This window comes from Pelophylax lessonae (genome assembly GCF_965119305.1).
Source record: "Pelophylax lessonae genome assembly, chromosome: 12".
NCBI lineage: Eukaryota > Metazoa > Chordata > Amphibia > Anura > Ranidae > Pelophylax > Pelophylax lessonae.
This window is the reverse complement of record NC_138779.1, coordinates 223,698,455-223,716,955: the sequence shown is the minus strand read 5'-3', so window position 1 is coordinate 223,716,955 and position 18,501 is coordinate 223,698,455. Positions and strand designations below refer to the sequence as shown.

General features: G+C 57.8%; 1 protein-coding gene across 1 annotated transcript in view; it reads left to right on the top strand.

The window, feature by feature from the left end:
* The first annotated feature begins 2,562 nt into the window (after positions 1-2,562).
* LOC309569051 (uncharacterized protein) overlaps positions 2,563-18,501 on the top strand; it is a 30,018-nt gene continuing 14,079 nt past the window's right edge. The window contains exons 1-4 of the mRNA XM_082274812.1: positions 2,563-2,754; positions 15,171-15,300; positions 15,909-16,136; positions 16,223-16,349. Of these exons, the coding sequence (XP_082130938.1) occupies positions 2,617-2,754; positions 15,171-15,300; positions 15,909-16,136; positions 16,223-16,349 (623 nt within the window). The 5' untranslated portion in view covers positions 2,563-2,616. The remainder of the gene's footprint in view (positions 2,755-15,170; positions 15,301-15,908; positions 16,137-16,222; positions 16,350-18,501) is intronic.

Below are 18,501 nucleotides of genomic sequence, written 5' to 3'. Positions count from 1 at the left end.
ATCTGGAAGGAAAGGTCTGGCGGAGGAGGGATCTGGAAGGAAAGGTCTGGCGGAGGAGGTATCTGGAAGGGAAAGGTCTGGCGGAGGAGGGATCTGGAAGGGAAAGGTCTGGCGGAGGAGGGATCTGGAAGGGAAAGGTCTGGCGGAGGAGGAATCTGGAGGGGAAAGGTCTGGCGGAGGAGGTATCTGGAAGGGAAAGGTCTGGCGGAGGAGGTTAATGGAAGGGAAAGGTCTGGCGGAGGAGGTTAATGGAAGGGAAAGGTCTGGCGGAGGAGGGATCTGGAAGAGAAAGGTCTGGCGAAGGAGGGATCTGGAAGAGAAAGGTCTGGCGGAGGAGGTATCTGGAGGGGAAAGGTCTGGCGGAGGAGGTATCTGGAAGGGAATGGTCTGGCGGAGGAGGTATCTGGAAGGGAAAGGTCTGGTGGCGGAGGTATCTGGAAGGGAAAGGTCTGGCGGAGGAGGTATCTGGAAGGGAAAGGTCTGGCGGAGGAGGTTAATGGAAGGGAAAGGTCTGGGGAGGAGGGATCTGGAAGGGAAAGGTCTAGCGGAGGAGGTTAATGGAAGGGAAAGGTCTGGCGGAGGAGGGATCTGGAAGAGAAAGGTCTGGCGGAGGAGGGATCTGGAAGAGAAAGGTCTGGCGGAGGAGGTTAATGGAAGGGAAAGGTCTGGCGGAGGAGGTTAATGGAAGGGAAAGGTCTGGGGAGGAGGGATCTGGAAGGGAAAGGTCTAGCGGAGGATGGATCTGGAAGGGAAAGGTCTGGTGGAGGAGGTTAATGGAAGGGAAAGGTCTGGGGAGGAGGGATCTGGAAGGGAAAGGTCTAGCGGAGGAGGTTAATGGAAGGGAAAGGTCTGGCGGAGGAGGGATCTGGAAGAGAAAGGTCTGGCGGAGGAGGGATCTGGAAGAGAAAGGTCTGGCGGAGGAGGGATCTGGAAGAGAAAGGTCTGGCGGAGGAGGGATCTGGAAGGGAAAGGTCTGGCGGAGGAGGTTAATGGAAGGGAAAGGTCTGGGGAGGAGGGATCTGGAAGGGAAAGGTCTGGCGGAGGATGGATCTGGAAGGGAAAGGTCTGGTGGAGGAGGTTAATGGAAGGGAAAGGTCTGGGGAGGAGGGATCTGGAAGGGAAAGGTCTAGCGGAGGAGGTTAATGGAAGGGAAAGGTCTGGCGGAGGAGGGATCTGGAAGAGAAAGGTCTGGCGGAGGAGGGATCTGGAAGGGAAAGGTCTGGCGGAGGAGGGATCTGGAAGGGAAAGGTCTGGCGGAGGAGGGATCTGGAAGGGAAAGGTCTGGCGCAGGAGGTTAATAGACGGGAAAGGTCTGGCGGAGGAGGGATCTGGAAGGGAAAGGTCTGGCGGAGGAGGGATCTGGAAGGGAAAGGTCTGGCGGAGGAGGGATCTGGAAGGGAAAGGTCTGGCGGAGGAGGGATCTGGAAGGAAAGGTCTGGCATAGGAGAATCTGGAAGGGAAAGGTGTGGCGGAGGAGGGATCTGGAAAGAAAGGTCTGGCGGAGGAGGTATCTGGAAGGGAAAGGTCTGGCGGAGGAGGTTAATGGAAGGGAAAGGTCTGGCGGAGGAGGGATCTGGAAGAGAAAGGTCTGGCGGAGGAGGGATCTGGAAGAGAAAGGTCTGGCGGAGGAGGTATCTGGAAGGGAAAGGTCTGGCGGAGGAGGGATCTGGAAGGGAAAGGTCTGGCGGAGGAGGGATCTGGAAGGGAAAGGTCTGGCGGAGGAGGGATCTGGAAGGGAAAGGTCTAGCGGAGGAGGTTAATGGAAGGGAAAGGTCTGGCGGAGGAGGTTAATGGAAGGGAAAGGTCTGGCGGAGGAGGTATCTGGAAGGGAAAGGTCTAGCGGAGGAGGTTAATGGAAGAGAAAGGTCTGGCGGAGGAGGTATCTGGAAGGGAAAGGTCTGGCGGAGGAGGTATCTGGAAGGGAAAGGTCTGGCGGAGGAGGGATCTGGAAGAGAAAGGTCTGGCGGAGGAGGGATCTGGAAGAGAAAGGTCTGGCGGAGGAGGGATCTGGAAGGGAAAGGTCTGGCGGAGGAGGGATCTGGAAGGGAAAGGTCTGGCGGAGGAGGTATCTGGAAGAGAAAGGTCTGGCGGAGGAGGTATCTGGAAGGGAAAGGTCTGGCGGAGGAGGGATCTGGAAGAGAAAGGTCTGGCGGAGGAGGGATCTGGAAGAGAAAGGTCTGGCGGAGGAGGGATCTGGAATTGGTGTGGGAAATGTTCAGAGGGGATGTTCCCAGGGGAGGAGGGTAAGATCAGGGTGTGGGAGGTGTTTAGAATGGTGGGGGAGGGGTGGGGTGTACACTTTGGGCCCCTTCTGTCAGTATTTGGGGTCCCCTCAATCCTTCAGGTTCTGTATGCACAGGCACTGCTCCCCTAATCACACCCTTCACTGACGTCACTTAACCACACCCACTCACACATTTCTGGTCACATGACCAGGCGCTCCGTACAGCGTGTTACGTAGTGGGAGGAGCGCAGAGCGATGTCAGGCCGCGGAGGATTGTGGGACGCTCTGGGTGTGAAGGTAGCGGTGGGCGGGGTCGTAGTGGGACACGTGACCCCGGGGAAGCCGCGCATGCGCAGTAGGCGGCCGGTGAGGAGAGACGGGCCGGAGCCGCCATGTTGATCACCGTGTACTGCGTCCGCCGGGACCTGAGCGAGGCCACCTTCTCCCTGGAAGTGGATCCGGACTTCGAGCTGGAGAACTTCCGGGCTCTGTGCGAGCTGGAGAGCGGCATTCCCTCCGACCAGGCCCTGGTGAGGAGTCCGAGGGGGGAGGGGAGAGTCAGAGGAGAACCCTGAGGGGGGGAGGGGAGAGTCTGAGGAGAACCCTGAGGGGGGGAGGGGGAGAGTCTGAGGAGAACCCTGAGGGGGGGAGGGGGAGAGTCTGAGGAGAACCCTGAGGGGGGGAGGGGGAGAGTCTGAGGAGAACCCTGAGGGGGGAGGGGAGAGTCTGAGGAGAACCCTGAGGGGGGGAGGGGGAGAGTCTGAGGAGAACCCTGAGGGGGGAGGGGAGAGTCTGAGGAGAACCCTGAGGGGGGAGGGGAGAGTCTGAGGAGAACCCTGAGGGGGGAGGGGAGAGTCTGAGGGGGGAGGGGGAGAGTCTGAGGAGAACCCTGAGGGGGGGAGGGGGAGAGTCTGAGGAGAACCCTGAGGGGGGAGGGGAGAGTCTGAGGGGGGAGGGGGAGAGTCTGAGGAGAACCCTGAGTGGGGGAGGGGAGAGTCTGAGGGGGGAGGGGGAGAGTCTGAGGAGAACCCTGAGGGGGGAGGGGAGAGTCTGAGGGGGGAGGGGGAGAGTCTGAGGAGAACCCTGAGTGGGGGAGGGGAGAGTCTGAGGAGAACCCTGAGGGGGGGAGGGGAGAGTCTGAGGAGAACCCTGAGGGGGGGAGGGGGAGAGTCTGAGGAGAACCCTGAGGGGGGAGGGGAGAGTCTGAGGAGAACCCTGAGGGGGGAGGGGAGAGTCTGAGGAGAACCCTGAGGGGGGGAGGGGGAGAGTCTGAGGAGAACCCTGAGGGGGGAGGGGGGAGGAGAGTCTGAGGAGAACCCTGAGGGGGGAGGGGGAGAGTCTGAGGAGAACCCTGAGGGGGGGAGGGGGAGAGTCTGAGGAGAACCCTGAGGGGGGGAGGGGGAGAGTCTGAGGAGAACCCTGAGGGGGGAGGGGAGAGTCTGAGGAGAACCCTGAGGGGGGAGGGGAGAGTCTGAGGAGAACCCTGAGGGGGGGAGGGGGAGAGTCTGAGGAGAACCCTGAGGGGGGAGGGGGGAGGAGAGTCTGAGGAGAACCCTGAGGGGGAGGGGGGAGGAGAGTCTGAGGAGAACCCTGAGGGGGGAGGGGGGAGGAGAGTCTGAGGAGAACCCTGAGGGGGGAGGGGGAGAGTCTGAGGAGAACCCTGAGGGGGGGAGGGGGAGAGTCTGAGGAGAACCCTGAGGGGGGGAGGGGGAGAGTCTGAGGAGAACCCTGAGGGGGGGAGGGGGAGAGTCTGAGGGGGGGGGGAGAGTCTGAGGAGAACCCTGAGGGGGGGAGGGGGAGAGTCTGAGGAGAACCCTGAGGGGGAGGGGAGAGTCTGAGGGGGGGGGGGAGAGTCTGAGGAGAATCCTGAGGGGGGGAGGGGAGAGTCTGAGGGGGGAGGGGGAGAGTCTGAGGAGAACCCTGAGGGGGGGAGGGGGAGAGTCTGAGGAGAACCCTGAGGGGAGGAGGGGGAGAGTCTGAGGAGAACCCTGAGGGGGGACGGGAAGAGTCTGAGGAGAACCCTGAGGGGGGAGGGGGAGAGTCTGAGGAGAACCCTGAGGGGGGAGGGGGAGAGTCTGAGGAGAACCCTGAGGGGGGAGGGGGAGAGTCTGAGGAGAACCCTGAGGGGGCAGGGGAGAGTCTGAGGAGAACCCTGAGGGGGCAGGGGAGAGTCTGAGGAGAACCCTGAGGGGGGAGGGGGAGAGTCTGAGGATAACCCTGAGGGGGGGAGGGGGAGAGTCTGAGGAGAACCCTGAGGGGGGAGGGGAGAGTCTGAGGAGAACCCTGATGGGGGAGAGGGAGAGTCTGAGGATAACCCTGAGGGGGGGAGGGGGAGAGTCTGAGGAGAACCCTGAGGGGGGAGGGGAGAGTCTGAGGGGGGGGGGGAGAGTCTGAGGAGAACCCTGAGGGGGGAGGGGGAGAGTCTGAGGAGAACCCTGAGGGGGGAGGGGGAGAGTCTGAGGAGAACCCTGAGGGGGGAGGGGGAGAGTCTGAGGAGAACCCTGAGGGGGGAGGGGGAGAGTCTGAGGAGAACCCTGAGGGGGCAGGGGAGAGTCTGAGGAGAACCCTGAGGGGGGAGGGGGAGAGTCTGAGGAGAACCCTGAGGGGGGAGGGGAGAGTCTGAGGAGAACCCTGAGGGGGGAGGGGAGAGTCTGAGGGGGGGAGGGGGAGAGTCTGAGGAGAACCCTGATGGGGGAGAGGGAGAGTCTGAGGAGAACCCTGAGGGGGGAGGGGGAGAGTCTGAGGAGAACCATGAGGGGGGAGGGGGAGAGTCTGAGGAGAACCCTGAGGGGGGAGGGGGAGAGTCTGAGGAGAACCCTGAGGGGGGGAGGGGGAGAGTCTGAGGAGAACCCTGAGGGGGAGAGTCTGAGGGGGGGAGGGGGAGAGTCTGAGGAGAACCCTGAGGGGGGAGGGGGAGAGTCTGAGGAGAACCATGAGGGGGAGAGTCTGAGGAGAACCCTGAGGGGGGGAGGGGGAGAGTCTGAGGGGGGGAGGGGGAGAGTCTGAGGAGAACCCTGAGGGGGGAAGGGGGAGAGTCTGAGGAGAACCCTGAGGAGGGGAGGGGGAGAGTCTGAGGAGAACCCTGAGGGGGCAGGGGGAGAGTCTGAGGAGAACCCTGAGGGGGGAGGGGGAGAGTCTGAGGAGAACCATGAGGGGGGGAGGGGGAGAGTCTGAGGAGAACCATGAGGGGGGGAGGGGGAGAGTCTGAGGAGAACCATGAGGGGGGGAGGGGGGAGTCTGAGGAGAACTCTGAGGGGGGAGGGGGAGAGTCTGAGGGGGGGAGGGGAGAGTCTGAGGAGAACCCTGAGGGGGGAGGGGGAGAGTCTGAGGGGGGAGGTGGAGAGTCTGAGGAGAACCCTGAGGGGGGAGGGGGAGAGTCTGAGGAGAACCCTGAGGGGGGAGGGGGAGAGTCTGAGGAGAACCCTGAGGGGGGAGGGGGAGAGTCTGAGGAGAACCCTGGGGGGGGGAGGGGGAGAGTCTGAGGAGAACCCTGGGGGGGGAGGGGGAGAGTCTGAGGAGAACCCTGAGGGGGGAGGGGGAAAGTCTGAGGAGAACCCTGAGGGGGGACGGGAAGAGTCTGAGGATAGCCCGGAGGGGGAGAGTCTGAGGATAGCCCGGAGGGGGAGAGTCTGAGGATATCCCGGAGGGGGAGAGTCTGAGGATAGCCCTGGGGGGGGAGGGGGAGAGTCTGAGGATATCCCGGAGGGGGAGAGTCTGAGGATAGCCCTGGGGGGGAGGGGGAGAGTCTGAGGATAGCCCTGGGGGGAGGGGGAGAGTCTGAGGATAGCCCGGAGGGGGAGAGTCTGAGGATAACCCGGAGGGGGGAGGGGGAGAGTCTGAGGATAACCCGGAGGGGGGAGGGGGAGAGTCTGAGGAGAACCCTGAGGGGGGAGGGGGAGAGTCTGAGGAGAACCCTGAGGGGGGGAGGGGGAGAGTCTGAGGAGAACCCTGGGGGGGGAGGGGGAGAGTCTGAGGAGAACCCTGGGGGGGGAGGGGGAGAGTCTGAGGAGAACCCTGAGGGGGGAGGGGGAGAGTCTGAGGAGAACCCTGAGGGGGGAGGGGGAGAGTCTGAGGAGAACCCTGAGGGGGGAGGGGGAGAGTCTGAGGAGGACCCTGAGGGGGGGGGGGGGAGAGTCTGAGGGGGGGGGGAGAGTCTGAGGAGAACCCTGAGGGGGGGAGGGGGAGAGTCTGAGGAGAACCCTGAGGGGGAGGGGAGAGTCTGAGGGGGGGAGGGGGAGAGTCTGAGGAGAATCCTGAGGGGGGGGGGAGGGGAGAGTCTGAGGGGGGAGGGGGAGAGTCTGAGGAGAACCATGAGGGGGGAGAGGGAGAGTCTGAGGAGAACCCTGAGGGGGGGAGGGGGAGAGTCTGAGGAGAACCCTGAGGGGGGGAGGGGGAGAGTCTGAGGAGAACCCTGAGGGGGGGAGGGGGAGAGTCTGAGGAGAACCCTGAGGGGGGGAGGGGGAGAGTCTGAGGAGAACCCTGAGGGGGGGAGGGGGGGAGTCTGAGGAGAACCCTGAGGGGGGGAGGGGGAGAGTCTGAGGAGAACCCTGAGGGGGGAGGGGGAGAGTCTGAGGAGAACCCTGAGGGGGGGAGGGGGAGAGTCTGAGGAGAACCCTGAGGGGGGGAGGGGGAGAGTCTGAGGAGAACCCTGAGGGGGAGGGGAGAGTCTGAGGGGGGGAGGGGGAGAGTCTGAGGAGAACCATGAGGGGGGAGAGGGAGAGTCTGAGGAGAACCCTGAGGGGGGGAGGGGGAGAGTCTGAGGAGAACCCTGAGGGGGGGAGGGGGAGAGTCTGAGGAGAACCCTGAGGGGGGGAGGGGGAGAGTCTGAGGAGAACCCTGAGGGGGGGAGGGGGAGAGTCTGAGGAGAACCCTGAGGGGGGAGGGGGAAAGTCTGAGGAGAACCCTGAGGGGGGACGGGAAGAGTCTGAGGATAACCCGAAGGGGGGAGAGTCTGAGGATGAGGCGGAGGCGGAGATTCTGAGGATAGCCCGGAGGGGGGAGGGGTAGAGTCTGAGGATAGCCCGGAGGGGGGAGGGGGAGAGTCTGAGGATAACCCGGAGGCGGAGGCGGAGATTCTGAGGATAGCCCGGAGGGGGGAGGGGGAGAGTCTGAGGATTGCCCGGAGGGGGAAGAGTCTGAGGATAACCCTGAGGGGGGAGGGGGAGATATAGGAATGGATGGATGGAAAGCCCTATGGGCGGGGTCTGTCATCCTGGTGATCCCACCATGGAGGTTTTTGTTCAGGCACTTCCTGTTATAAGGTGACATCACTCTGCCCGGGCGGGGGAGGGGGGCTCTGGGTGTGACGATGGCTCTGTATTTCCCTCATACAGAGAAGTCCCAGCGATCGATCGATGTTCCCGGATCTCCATTAGTATTATTAGGAAACTTCACAGCCAATAAAAGTCAGCTTTGGAGGGGCGGCAGATCTGTGGAAGTGGAAAGAATTTGGGGGGACGGAACTCTGCTGGGATTTATTTCCTGTAATGTAATCGGTGTGAGAGCTCCGCCCATCCAACGCTTTAATACTGCGCAGCGCATGCGGCATCTGGGGAGCGTTCTTAAGTCATCATTACCCCTCATCTAGAGCCCATACTAGCACTCATTACCCCTCATCTAGAGCCCATACTAGCACTCATTACCCCTCATCTAGAGCCCATACTAGCACTCATTACCCCTCATCTAGAGCCCATACTAGCACTCGTTACCCCTCTTCTACAGCCCATACTAGCACTCATTACCCCTCATCTAGAGCCCATACTAGCGCTCATTACTCCTCATCTAGAGCCCATACTAGCACTCATTACCCCTCATCTAGAGCCCATACTAGCACTCATTACCGCTCATCTAGAGCCCATACTAGCACTCATTACCCCTCATCTAGAGCCCATACTAGCACTCATTACCCCTCTTCTACAGCCCATACTAGCACTCATTACCCCTCATCTAGAGCCCATACTAGCACTCATTACTCCTCATCTAGAGCCCATACTAGCACTCATTACTCCTCATCTAGAGCCCATACTAGCACTCATTACCCCTCATCTAGAGCCCATACTAGCACTCATTACCGCTCATCTAGAGCCCATACTAGCACTCATTACCCCTCATCTAGAGCCCATACTAGCACTCATTACCCCTCTTCTACAGCCCATACTAGCACTCATTACCCCTCATCTAGAGCCCATACTAGCACTCATTACTCCTCATCTAGAGCCCATACTAGCACTCATTACTCCTCATCTAGAGCCCATACTAGCACTCATTACTCCTCATCTAGAGCCCATACTAGCACTCATTACTCCTCATCTAGAGCCCATACTAGCACTCATTACCCCTCATCTAGAGCCCATACTAGCGCTCATTACCGCTCATCTAGAGCCCATACTAACACTCATTACCCCTCATCTAGAGCCCATACTAGCACTCATTACCCCTCATCTAGAGCCCATACTAGCACTCATTACTCCTCATCTAGAGCCCATACTAGCACTCATTACTCCTCATCTAGAGCCCATACTAGCACTCATTACCGCTCATCTAGAGCCCATACTAGCACTCATTACCCCTCATCTAGAGCCCATACTAGCACTCATTACCCCTCATCTAGAGCCCATACTAGCGCTCATTACCGCTCATCTAGAGCCCATACTAACACTCATTACCCCTCATCTAGAGCCCATACTAGCACTCATTACCCCTCATCTAGAGCCCATACTAGCACTCATTACCCCTCATCTAGAGCCCATACTAGCACTCATTACCCCTCATCTAGAGCCCATACTAGCACTCATTACCCCTCATCTAGAGCCCATACTAGCACTCATTACCCCTCTTCTACAGCCCATACTAGCACTCATTACCCCTCATCTAGAGCCCATACTAGCACTCATTACTCCTCATCTAGAGCCCATACTAGCACTCATTACTCCTCATCTAGAGCCCATACTAGCACTCATTACCGCTCATCTAGAGCCCATACTAGCACTCATTACCCCTCATCTAGAGCCCATACTAGCGCTCATTACCGCTCATCTAGAGCCCATACTAACACTCATTACCCCTCATCTAGAGCCCATACTAGCACTCATTACCCCTCATCTAGAGCCCATACTAGCACTCATTACCCCTCATCTAGAGCCCATACTAGCACTCATTACCCCTTTATCTAGAGCCCATACTAGCACTCATTACCCCTCATCTAGAGCCCATACTAGCACTCATTACCCCTCTTCTACAGCCCATACTAGCACTCATTACCCCTCATCTACAGCCCATACTAGCACTCATTACTCCTCATCTAGAGCCCATACTAGCACTCATTACTCCTCATCTAGAGCCCATACTAGCACTCATTACCCCTCATCTAGAGCCCATACTAGCACTCATTACCCCTCATCTAGAGCCCATACTAGCGCTCATTACCGCTCATCTAGAGCCCATACTAGCACTCATTACCGCTCATCTAGAGCCCATACTAGCACTCATTACCCCTCATCTAGAGCCCATACTAGCACTCATTACCCCTCATCTAGAGCCCATACTAGCGCTCATTACCGCTCATCTAGAGCCCATACTAGCACTCATTACCCCTCATCTAGAGCCCATACTAGCACTCATTACCCCTCATCTAGAGCCCATACTAGCGCTCATTACCGCTCATCTAGAGCCCATACTAGCACTCATTACCCCTCATCTAGAGCCCATACTAGCGCTCATTACCCCTCATCTAGAGCCCATACTAGCGCTCATTACCGCTCATCTAGAGCCCATACTAGCACTCATTACCCCTCATCTAGAGCCCATACTAGCACTCATTACCCCTCATCTAGAGCCCATACTAGCGCTCATTACCCCACATCTAGAGCCCATACTAGCGCTCATTACCCCACATCTAGAGCCCATACTAACGCTCATTACCCCTCATCTAGAGCCCATACTAGCACTCATTACCCCACATCTAGAGCCCATACTAACGCTCATTACCCCTCATCTAGAGCCCATACTAGCGCTCATTACCGCTCATCTAGAGCCCATACTAGCACTCATTACCCCTCATCTAGAGCCCATACTAGCACTCATTACCCCTCATCTAGAGCCCATACTAGCGCTCATTACCCCACATCTAGAGCCCATACTAGCGCTCATTACCCCACATCTAGAGCCCATACTAGCGCTCATTACCCCACATCTAGAGCCCATACTAGCGCTCATTACCCCACATCTAGAGCCCATACTAACGCTCATTACCCCTCATCTAGCGCCCATACTAGCACTCATTACCCCTCATCTAGAGCCCATACTAGCACTCATTACCCCACATCTAGAGCCCATACTAACACTCATTACCCCTCATCTAGCGCCCATACTAGCACTCATTACCGCTCATCTAGAGCCCATACTAGCGCTCATTACCCCACATCTAGAGCCCATACTAGCACTCATTACCCCTCATCTAGAGCCCATACTAGCACTCATTACCCCACATCTAGAGCCCATACTAACACTCATTACCCCTCATCTAGCGCCCATACTAGCACTCATTACCGCTAGTCCATCGCCCGTACTGACGCTATAGGAGAGTTTAAGCGTTAGAAGTTTAGTCCAGTGTGAAGAAGCCCTTGCAGAGCGTCTCATAGTCAGGGAATGTGAGGAGAGCTGCAGACTGTCAGTCACCGCTCTCACCCGCCCCCCCCCCCCCCTTTGTTTATTGGATCGCTGGGCTGTGAAGAGGGCGGGAGCAGCCGGCTCAGACTGTCAGTGGCTCTCTGATAGGCTGACCTGGGTACCAGTCCAGGCATGTAGGTGGATCCTGACCATATTGTCCCCAGCCTAGACTGGCTCTCTGAGGAGTGAAGCGGCCTCAGCTCGGGTCACAGGAGTGCAGAACGAGCTTTCCTCAGGAGGCGTACAGCCAAACAAGCTTTCCCCGTACTTCTCCTTTAATTTGTATATTTTTAGTTGAAGATTTTAGGAGTAACCCCGATGGTTGTCTGATTTGAGGTGTATTAGGGAATCTCCTAGTCGGGGGTTATGTTGAAGCGGAGTTCTACCCAAAAGTGGAACTTTTGCTTTAAGGACTCCTGAACCCACTGACATGTCATATTTTGGGGGGAGCGGGTACCTAGATTTGACAGGGACCCACTTATACTTGGGCCGCCTTTGACAGGGACCCACTTATATACTTGGGCCGCCTAAGTTCTTCTCCTCTCCCTCCCTGCAATCTTCTTGGACACGTCACATGTCTCAGAAAATTCCCCGGCCATTCAGGAGGTGCAGTGCCACTCACGCATGCGCATGTTGGGGAGGCTGGCAGCCAGGGGTGGTATAGAGGGGCCTGGCGTCATGTAGAGGGGGTTGTTTGCATGTCGGGGAGGCTGGCAGCCAGGAGTGGTGTAGAGGGGCCTGGTGGCGTGTAGAGGGAGTTGGTTGCATGTCAGGGAGGCTGGCAGCCAGGGGTGGTGTAGAGGGGCCTGGTGGCGTGTAGAGGGAGTTGGTTGCATGTCAGGGAGGCTGGCAGCCAGGAGTGGTGTAGAGGGGCCTGGTGGCGTGTAGAGGGAGTTGTTTGCATGTCAGGGAGGCTGGCAGCCAGGGGTGGTGTAGAGGGGCCTGGTGGCGTGTAGAGGGAGTTGGTTGCATGTCAGGGAGGCTGGCAGCCAGGGGTGGTGTAGAGGGGCCTGGTGGCGTGTAGAGGGAGTTGGTTGCATGTCAGGGAGGCTGGCAGCCAGGGGTGGTGTAGAGGGGCCTGGTGGCGTGTAGAGGGAGTTGGTTGCATGTCAGGGAGGCTGGCAGCCAGGAGTGGTGTAGAGGGGCCTGGTGGCGTGTAGAGGGAGTTGTTTGCATGTCGGGGAGGCTGGCAGCCAGGGGTGGTGTAGAGGGGCCTGGTGGCGTGTAGAGGGAGTTGGTTGCATGTCGGGGAGGCTGGCAGCCAGGGGTGGTGTAGAGGGGCCTGGTGGCGTGTAGAGGGAGTTGGTTGCATGTCAGGGAGGCTGGCAGCCAGGAGTGGTGTAGAGGGGCCTGGTGGCGTGTAGAGGGAGTTGTTTGCATGTCGGGGAGGCTGGCAGCCAGGGGTGGTGTAGAGGGGCCTGGTGGCGTGTAGAGGGAGTTGGTTGCATGTCAGGGAGGCTGGCAGCCAGGAGTGGTGTAGAGGGGCCTGGTGGCGTGTAGAGGGAGTTGTTTGCATGTCGGGGAGGCTGGCAGCCAGGGGTGGTGTAGAGGGGCCTGGTGGCGTGTAGAGGGAGTTGGTTGCATGTCAGGGAGGCTGGCAGCCAGGAGTGGTGTAGAGGGGCCTGGTGGCGTGTAGAGGGAGTTGTTTGCATGTCGGGGAGGCTGGCAGCCAGGGGTGGTGTAGAGGGGCCTGGTGGCGTGTAGAGGGAGTTGGTTGCATGTCAGGGAGGCTGGCAGCCAGGAGTGGTGTAGAGGGGCCTGGTGGCGTGTAGAGGGAGTTGGTTGCATGTCAGGGAGGCTGGCAGCCAGGAGTGGTGTAGAGGGGCCTGCCGGCGTGTAGAGGGAGTTGGTTGCATGTCAGGGAGGCTGGCAGCCAGGAGTGGTGTAGAGGGGCCTGGCGGCGTGTAGAGGAGGTTGGTTGCATGTTGGTTAGGTTGGCAGCCAGGGGTGGTGTAGAGTGGGTGGGTTGGTTGGGTGTCGTGGAGCCTGGTGGCCGGGAGCCGACATATCAGGGAGCCTGGTGGTGGCGTAATGTGGAGCCTTGCGGCGGTGTGTCGAGGTACCTGGCAGCCTGGTGGCGCATGTCCTTGCAGCCTGCCAGCCTGCCTGGCATGTCAAGGGGCCAGGGAGCTTGGTGGTGCCGTGTTGAGAGCCTATCAGCATGTTGTGGGGCCTAGCAGCCGAGGGGGAGGTGTCAGGGAAGCCTATCAGCATGTTGTGGGGCCTGGTGGCTGGGGGAGGCATTTCATGGCGGGCAGGGGGCAGTGTGTTGGAGAGCCTGGTGGTGTGCCGAGGGGCCTGGGGGTGGCATTTTAGGGAGCTTGTCAATCTGGGGTGGCGTGTCGGGGAATCTGGCAGCCGGGGGTTGCATGTCGATGGGGCCTGGTGGCTGGGGGGGCAGTGTGTTGGAGTGCCTGGGGGGGGGGGGGGTGTCGGGGAGCCTGGTGACCTGGGGGGGCGTGTCACAGAGTCTGGCACCCAGGGTGGGGAATAGGTCAGGGGGCCTGGTGACCAGGGGGGGGCGTGTCATGGAGTCTAGCGTGTCACGGAGTCTGGCAGCCATAGTGGGGATAGGTCAGGGGGCCTGGTGACCAGGGTGGCGTGTCACGGAGTCTGGCAGCCAGGGTGGGGATAGGTCAGGGGGCCTGGTGACCGGGGTGGCGTGTCACGGAGTCTGGCAGCCAGGGTGGGGATAGGTCAGGGGGGCTGGTGACCAGGGGGGGGCGGGGGCGTGTCACGGAGTCTGGCAGCCAGGGTGGGGATAGGTCAGGGGGCCTGGTGACTGGGGTAGCGTGTCACGGAGTCTGGCAGCCAGGGTGGGGATAGGTCAGGGGGGCTGGTGACCTGGGGTGGCCTGTCACGGAGTCTGGCAGCCAGGGTGGGGATAGGTCAGGGGGCCTGGTGACTGGGGTAGCGTGTCACGGAGTCTGGCAGCCAGGGTGAGGATAGGTCAGGGGGCCTGGTGACTGGGGTGGCGTGTCACGGAGTCTGGCAGCCAGGGTGGGGATAGGTCAGGGAGTCTGGCAGCCAGGGTGGGGAATGGGTCAGGGGGCCTGGTGACTCTGCTGGCAGGGATAAGGTGCCGTACTGAGCCAGGCGGTTGGGGAATAACCAGCGGGATTATGGGATTATCCTGGCAGCATATGGCCGGTGGTGTCACCTCCCGTATGATCATATCATGGCTCAGAGTGATGGGATTCAATAGTCGGTGGGGGGGGGGGATTAATCCATTTATATATATTATAAGAGATTCCACCGACATTTATTCATTCAGAGCGGAGATATTCATTCTGTCTCTCCCGGCACTCAGGACCGGCGCTGTCGCTGCAGCACAAAGTGTCAGTGGGCTCAGAATTCCTCCTCCTGCGGCTGAGCAGCACAAATCTGATTTGTTCATTATCAATGTGGGGGGGGGGGGGGGGTAAAGGAGTATAGAACCTCATCCTGGAGCCACTCCCCCCTGCGTATAATCAGAATGATGGTGGACTGCAGAGGTGTTCACATCCGGGAGAATGAGTCCAGGGATAGTCCTGTGGAAGGGTCCTACGGGGATAGTCCTGTGGGAGGGTCCTACGGGGATAGTCCTGTGGGAGGGTCCTACGGGGATAGTCCTGTGGGAGGGTCCTACGGGGATAGTCCTGTGGGGGTGGGGTACTGGGACAGTCATGTGTAATAGGGGATGCTGTAAGTCATTCTTTTAGAACCCAAGACTACACCCCCCCCCCATTCCATTGGTGAGAAAGGAATTGTGGCCCCTGGAGGAGATTAGCCCCCAAACTTTGTACCATGGGTCCTTGGCCCACAGAGTAATATAGCCCCCCCCCAAAAAAAATGTATAATAGTTCCAGAGGAAAACAGCTGCAGAAATGATTGGTGTCAGTATAATAGTGGCCACCGGGGGAAAAGCCCCCCCCCATGATTGGTGTCAGTAAGATAATGGCCTATGGGGGGAAATAGCCCCCCCATGATTGGTGTCAGTAAGATAATGGCCTATGGGGGGGAATAGCCCCCCCATGATTGGTGTCAGTAAGATAATGGCCTATGGGGGGAATAGCTCCCCAATGATTGGTGTCAGTAAGATAATGGCCTATGGGGGGGGGGGAGTATCCCCCCCAATGGTTGGTGTTACATACACTTTGTGTTCCCAGCATCAGCTGCTGTGATTTGTTGTGTCAGATGCCCCTCCTCCCCCCCCCTCCCCCCCACATAATCCTCCAGACACATAACATGTCCTCATCAGATGTGATTCATCATCCCTTCCCCCTCCTCTCCCCTATAGATCATCTATGCAGAGAGACCCCTGACGGACAATCAGCGCTCGCTGTCCTCGTACGGTTTGAAAGATGGAGATGTGGTGATCTTGAGGCAGAAGGATCCGTCGGAGGCGCGGCCTGTGGCCCCGGCACCAGGTATGAGGATGTATTCCCCTAAGGGAGGGGAAAACCACAAACACCGTCTCATGTCTGGAACCCTCCCAGCCAATTTACCAGAACCGGCAGCTCTTCCAGAAACTTCATGTAATATTCACAGCCCACAGAATGCATTTCCCTTAACTGCACATACAGGGGGGTGGGGGGGGAAATCTGATTATGTGCAGCACCTGGCATGTCATTTCGTCATACTCTGCCTTATTCTTCTTCAGTTCTATCCCCATTTCCCCCTCAACATATGCAGAGCAGCACAGGGAAGTGGTGATGTAACATAGCAACCCGTTCTGCAGTGCTGGTCCCCCTGATCCACCTCGTATCCATCTCATGTGGTTGTATGTTATCTCACATGGAGGGTTGCCTTTCCACGGCTTCCCTGCACAGCGAAACGGGGAGCTGTGCCTGCCCACCGCTTCCCTGCGCCACTCTTCTTGTGGGGAGGATAGACCCCATCCCCCCAGAGGGTAGGGACAGTGGGGATCCGGTCTGCCTGTCACACTGTAGATAGCAGTCTGCCTGTTGCTGACCCCTGACTTAGGTCGCTGCCTTGTTTCTACATTCTAATGTACCCATGTTGTGTTTCTCCTCAGTGGGATTGCCCAGGATAGATTTCAGCAGCATCGCCGTCCCCGGAACCTCCAGCCAACCGCCGGCCCCTCAGCCCCCTCGGCCTCCCGCTCCGGATTCAACAACTTTCCCACAGGGGCTGGATAACCCGTCTCTGCTGCGGGAAATGCTGCTGGCAAATCCTCATGAACTATCACTACTGAAAGAACGGAACCCCCCACTGGCAGAGGCACTGCTGAGCGGGGATTTGGGTGAGTCGGACTCCATAGTCTCCTATTCTGCTACAGCCGGGGGTGGGGAGCGGTATGTGAACTTATACCATGCATGTCTTCCACAGACAGATTCACAAGAGTCCTCCTCGAGCAACAACAAGAGCGAGCCCGGAGGGAGCAGGAGCGGATACGGCTCATATCTGCCGACCCCTTCGATTTAGAAGCTCAAGCCAAAATAGAGGAAGACATAAGGTGACGGAACTGATATTTCCTGTGGGCTCCTCCTACATTGTGTGCAACCGTCTCTGGTAGAAGGGTTGGGTTCACACAGGCAGTACTAATAAGCCTCTGGCAAACTACTTGGCCGATTGTCTCTGTGAGGGAAAGACCTCCAGGCATTGACAGGGCGAGGCAAACTCTGTGTGTGAATGCTGGAAGAATGCCGCCATTCTGGTCTGAGCTCTGCTGTAATAGAGGACCTCCTCTGACGCTTCCAGTTGCCTGGTGACTGTGCTGCTTCATAGAAACCTCCGACACTTTGTCACTCGATTCTCAGATTGTCTGATTATGGGTTATCTTCAATTTGGGGAACTGCATTTGTCGTCATGGCTTCGAATAGAAAACGTTCCGGGGCTTCTCTAACTTTAGTCACTTTTTTCCTTTCTTTTTTTTCCTATTTCCCTAATTTCTCTGCTTACCTGTCATACAGCATTGTCCTGGATTCAGATTTTCACTTGCCTGCTGGATCCGGCATGATTCTGCTGTGATCCACCGATCAGGTGCTGCAGCCCAGATCCCTCCTCGGTTGTCAGAGACCGGCTGCCCCTTTTCCGGGTTCAGGCAGCCGGCCTCCGATGACAACCGTGCCTTCACCCACCAGCCGCTGAGGCAACAGGGACGCCGCATCCTTGCCTAGGTGAGAATGGCGGTGGGCGGGGCCAGACCTAAAGTGTAAAAAAAAAAAAAAAAAAGCTGATTCATATTGTGGAAAGTAGTGGCAGTGCACAGAGGTTTACATAAAAGGGGGGGGGGGGTGAAGGTCCACTTCATTTGATTTCCAAAGCTTGTTACAAAACCAGTCAGAGTGCATGCAAAATATTTGGAGCTTTTTAAAAATACTTCGTTCTCACGCTTGAATGTACTTCAAAAGAGGTTGTAAACCTCAAAAAAGAAAAACCTGAAAGACCAAGGCTTAATTAATGTGTGGGGTGCATCATAGTAGATCATTATGAGATACTTGGAACGAAGCCCCCACAGTACCGCCTGCTCAGCAGGGACACAGCAGACATTTTCTTCCGTTCTTCTTCCTGGTTTGCATCCTCCGACCATCTGATTGGCCGGAGGCGTGATGACATCACTCCTGCACATGCACTTTCATGTGTGACCGGCACAGAGAGATCAGTCAGCTTAGCTCAGACACACGATCGCTCTGTTCATGTGACCGGCACAGAGAGATCAGTCAGCTTAGCTCAGACACACGATCGCTCTGTTCATGTGTGACCGGTACAGAGAGATCAGTCAGCATAGCTCAGACACACGATCGCTCTGTTCATGTGACCGGCACAGAGAGATCAGTCAGCTTAGCTCAGACACACGATCGCTCTGTTCATGTGTGACCGGTACAGAGCGATCAGTCAGCATAGCTCAGACACACGATCGCTCTGTTCATGTGTGACCGGCACAGAGAGATCAGTCAGCATAGCTCAGACACACGATCGCTCTGTTCATGTGACCGGTACAGAGAGATCAGTCAGCATAGCTCAGACACACGATCGCTCTGTTCATGTGACCGGTACAGAGAGATCAGTCAGCTTAGCTCAGACACACGATCGCTCTGTTCATGTGTGACCGGCACAGAGAGATCAGTCAGCATAGCTCAGACACACGATCGCTCTGTTCATGTGTGACCGGCACAGAGAGATTAGTCAGCATAGCTCAGACACACGATCGCTCTGTTCATGTGTGACCGGCACAGAGAGATCAGTCAGCATAGCTCAGACACACGATCGCTCTGTTCATGTGACCGGTACAGAGAGATCAGTCAGCTTAGCTCAGACACACGATCGCTCTGTTCATGTGTGACCGGTACAGAGAGATCAGTCAGCATAGCTCAGACACACGATCGCTCTGTTCATGTGTGACCGGCACAGAGAGATCAGTCAGCATAGCTCAGACACACGATCGCTCTGTTCATGTGTGACCGGCACAGAGAGATCAGTCAGCTTAGCTCAGACACACGATCGCTCTGTTCATGTGTGACCGGTACAGAGAGATCAGTCAGCATAGCTCAGACACACGATCGCTCTGTTCATGTGTGACCGGCACAGAGAGATCAGTCAGCATAGCTCAGACACACGATCGCTCTGTTCATGTGTGACCGGCACAGAGAGATCAGTCAGCTTAG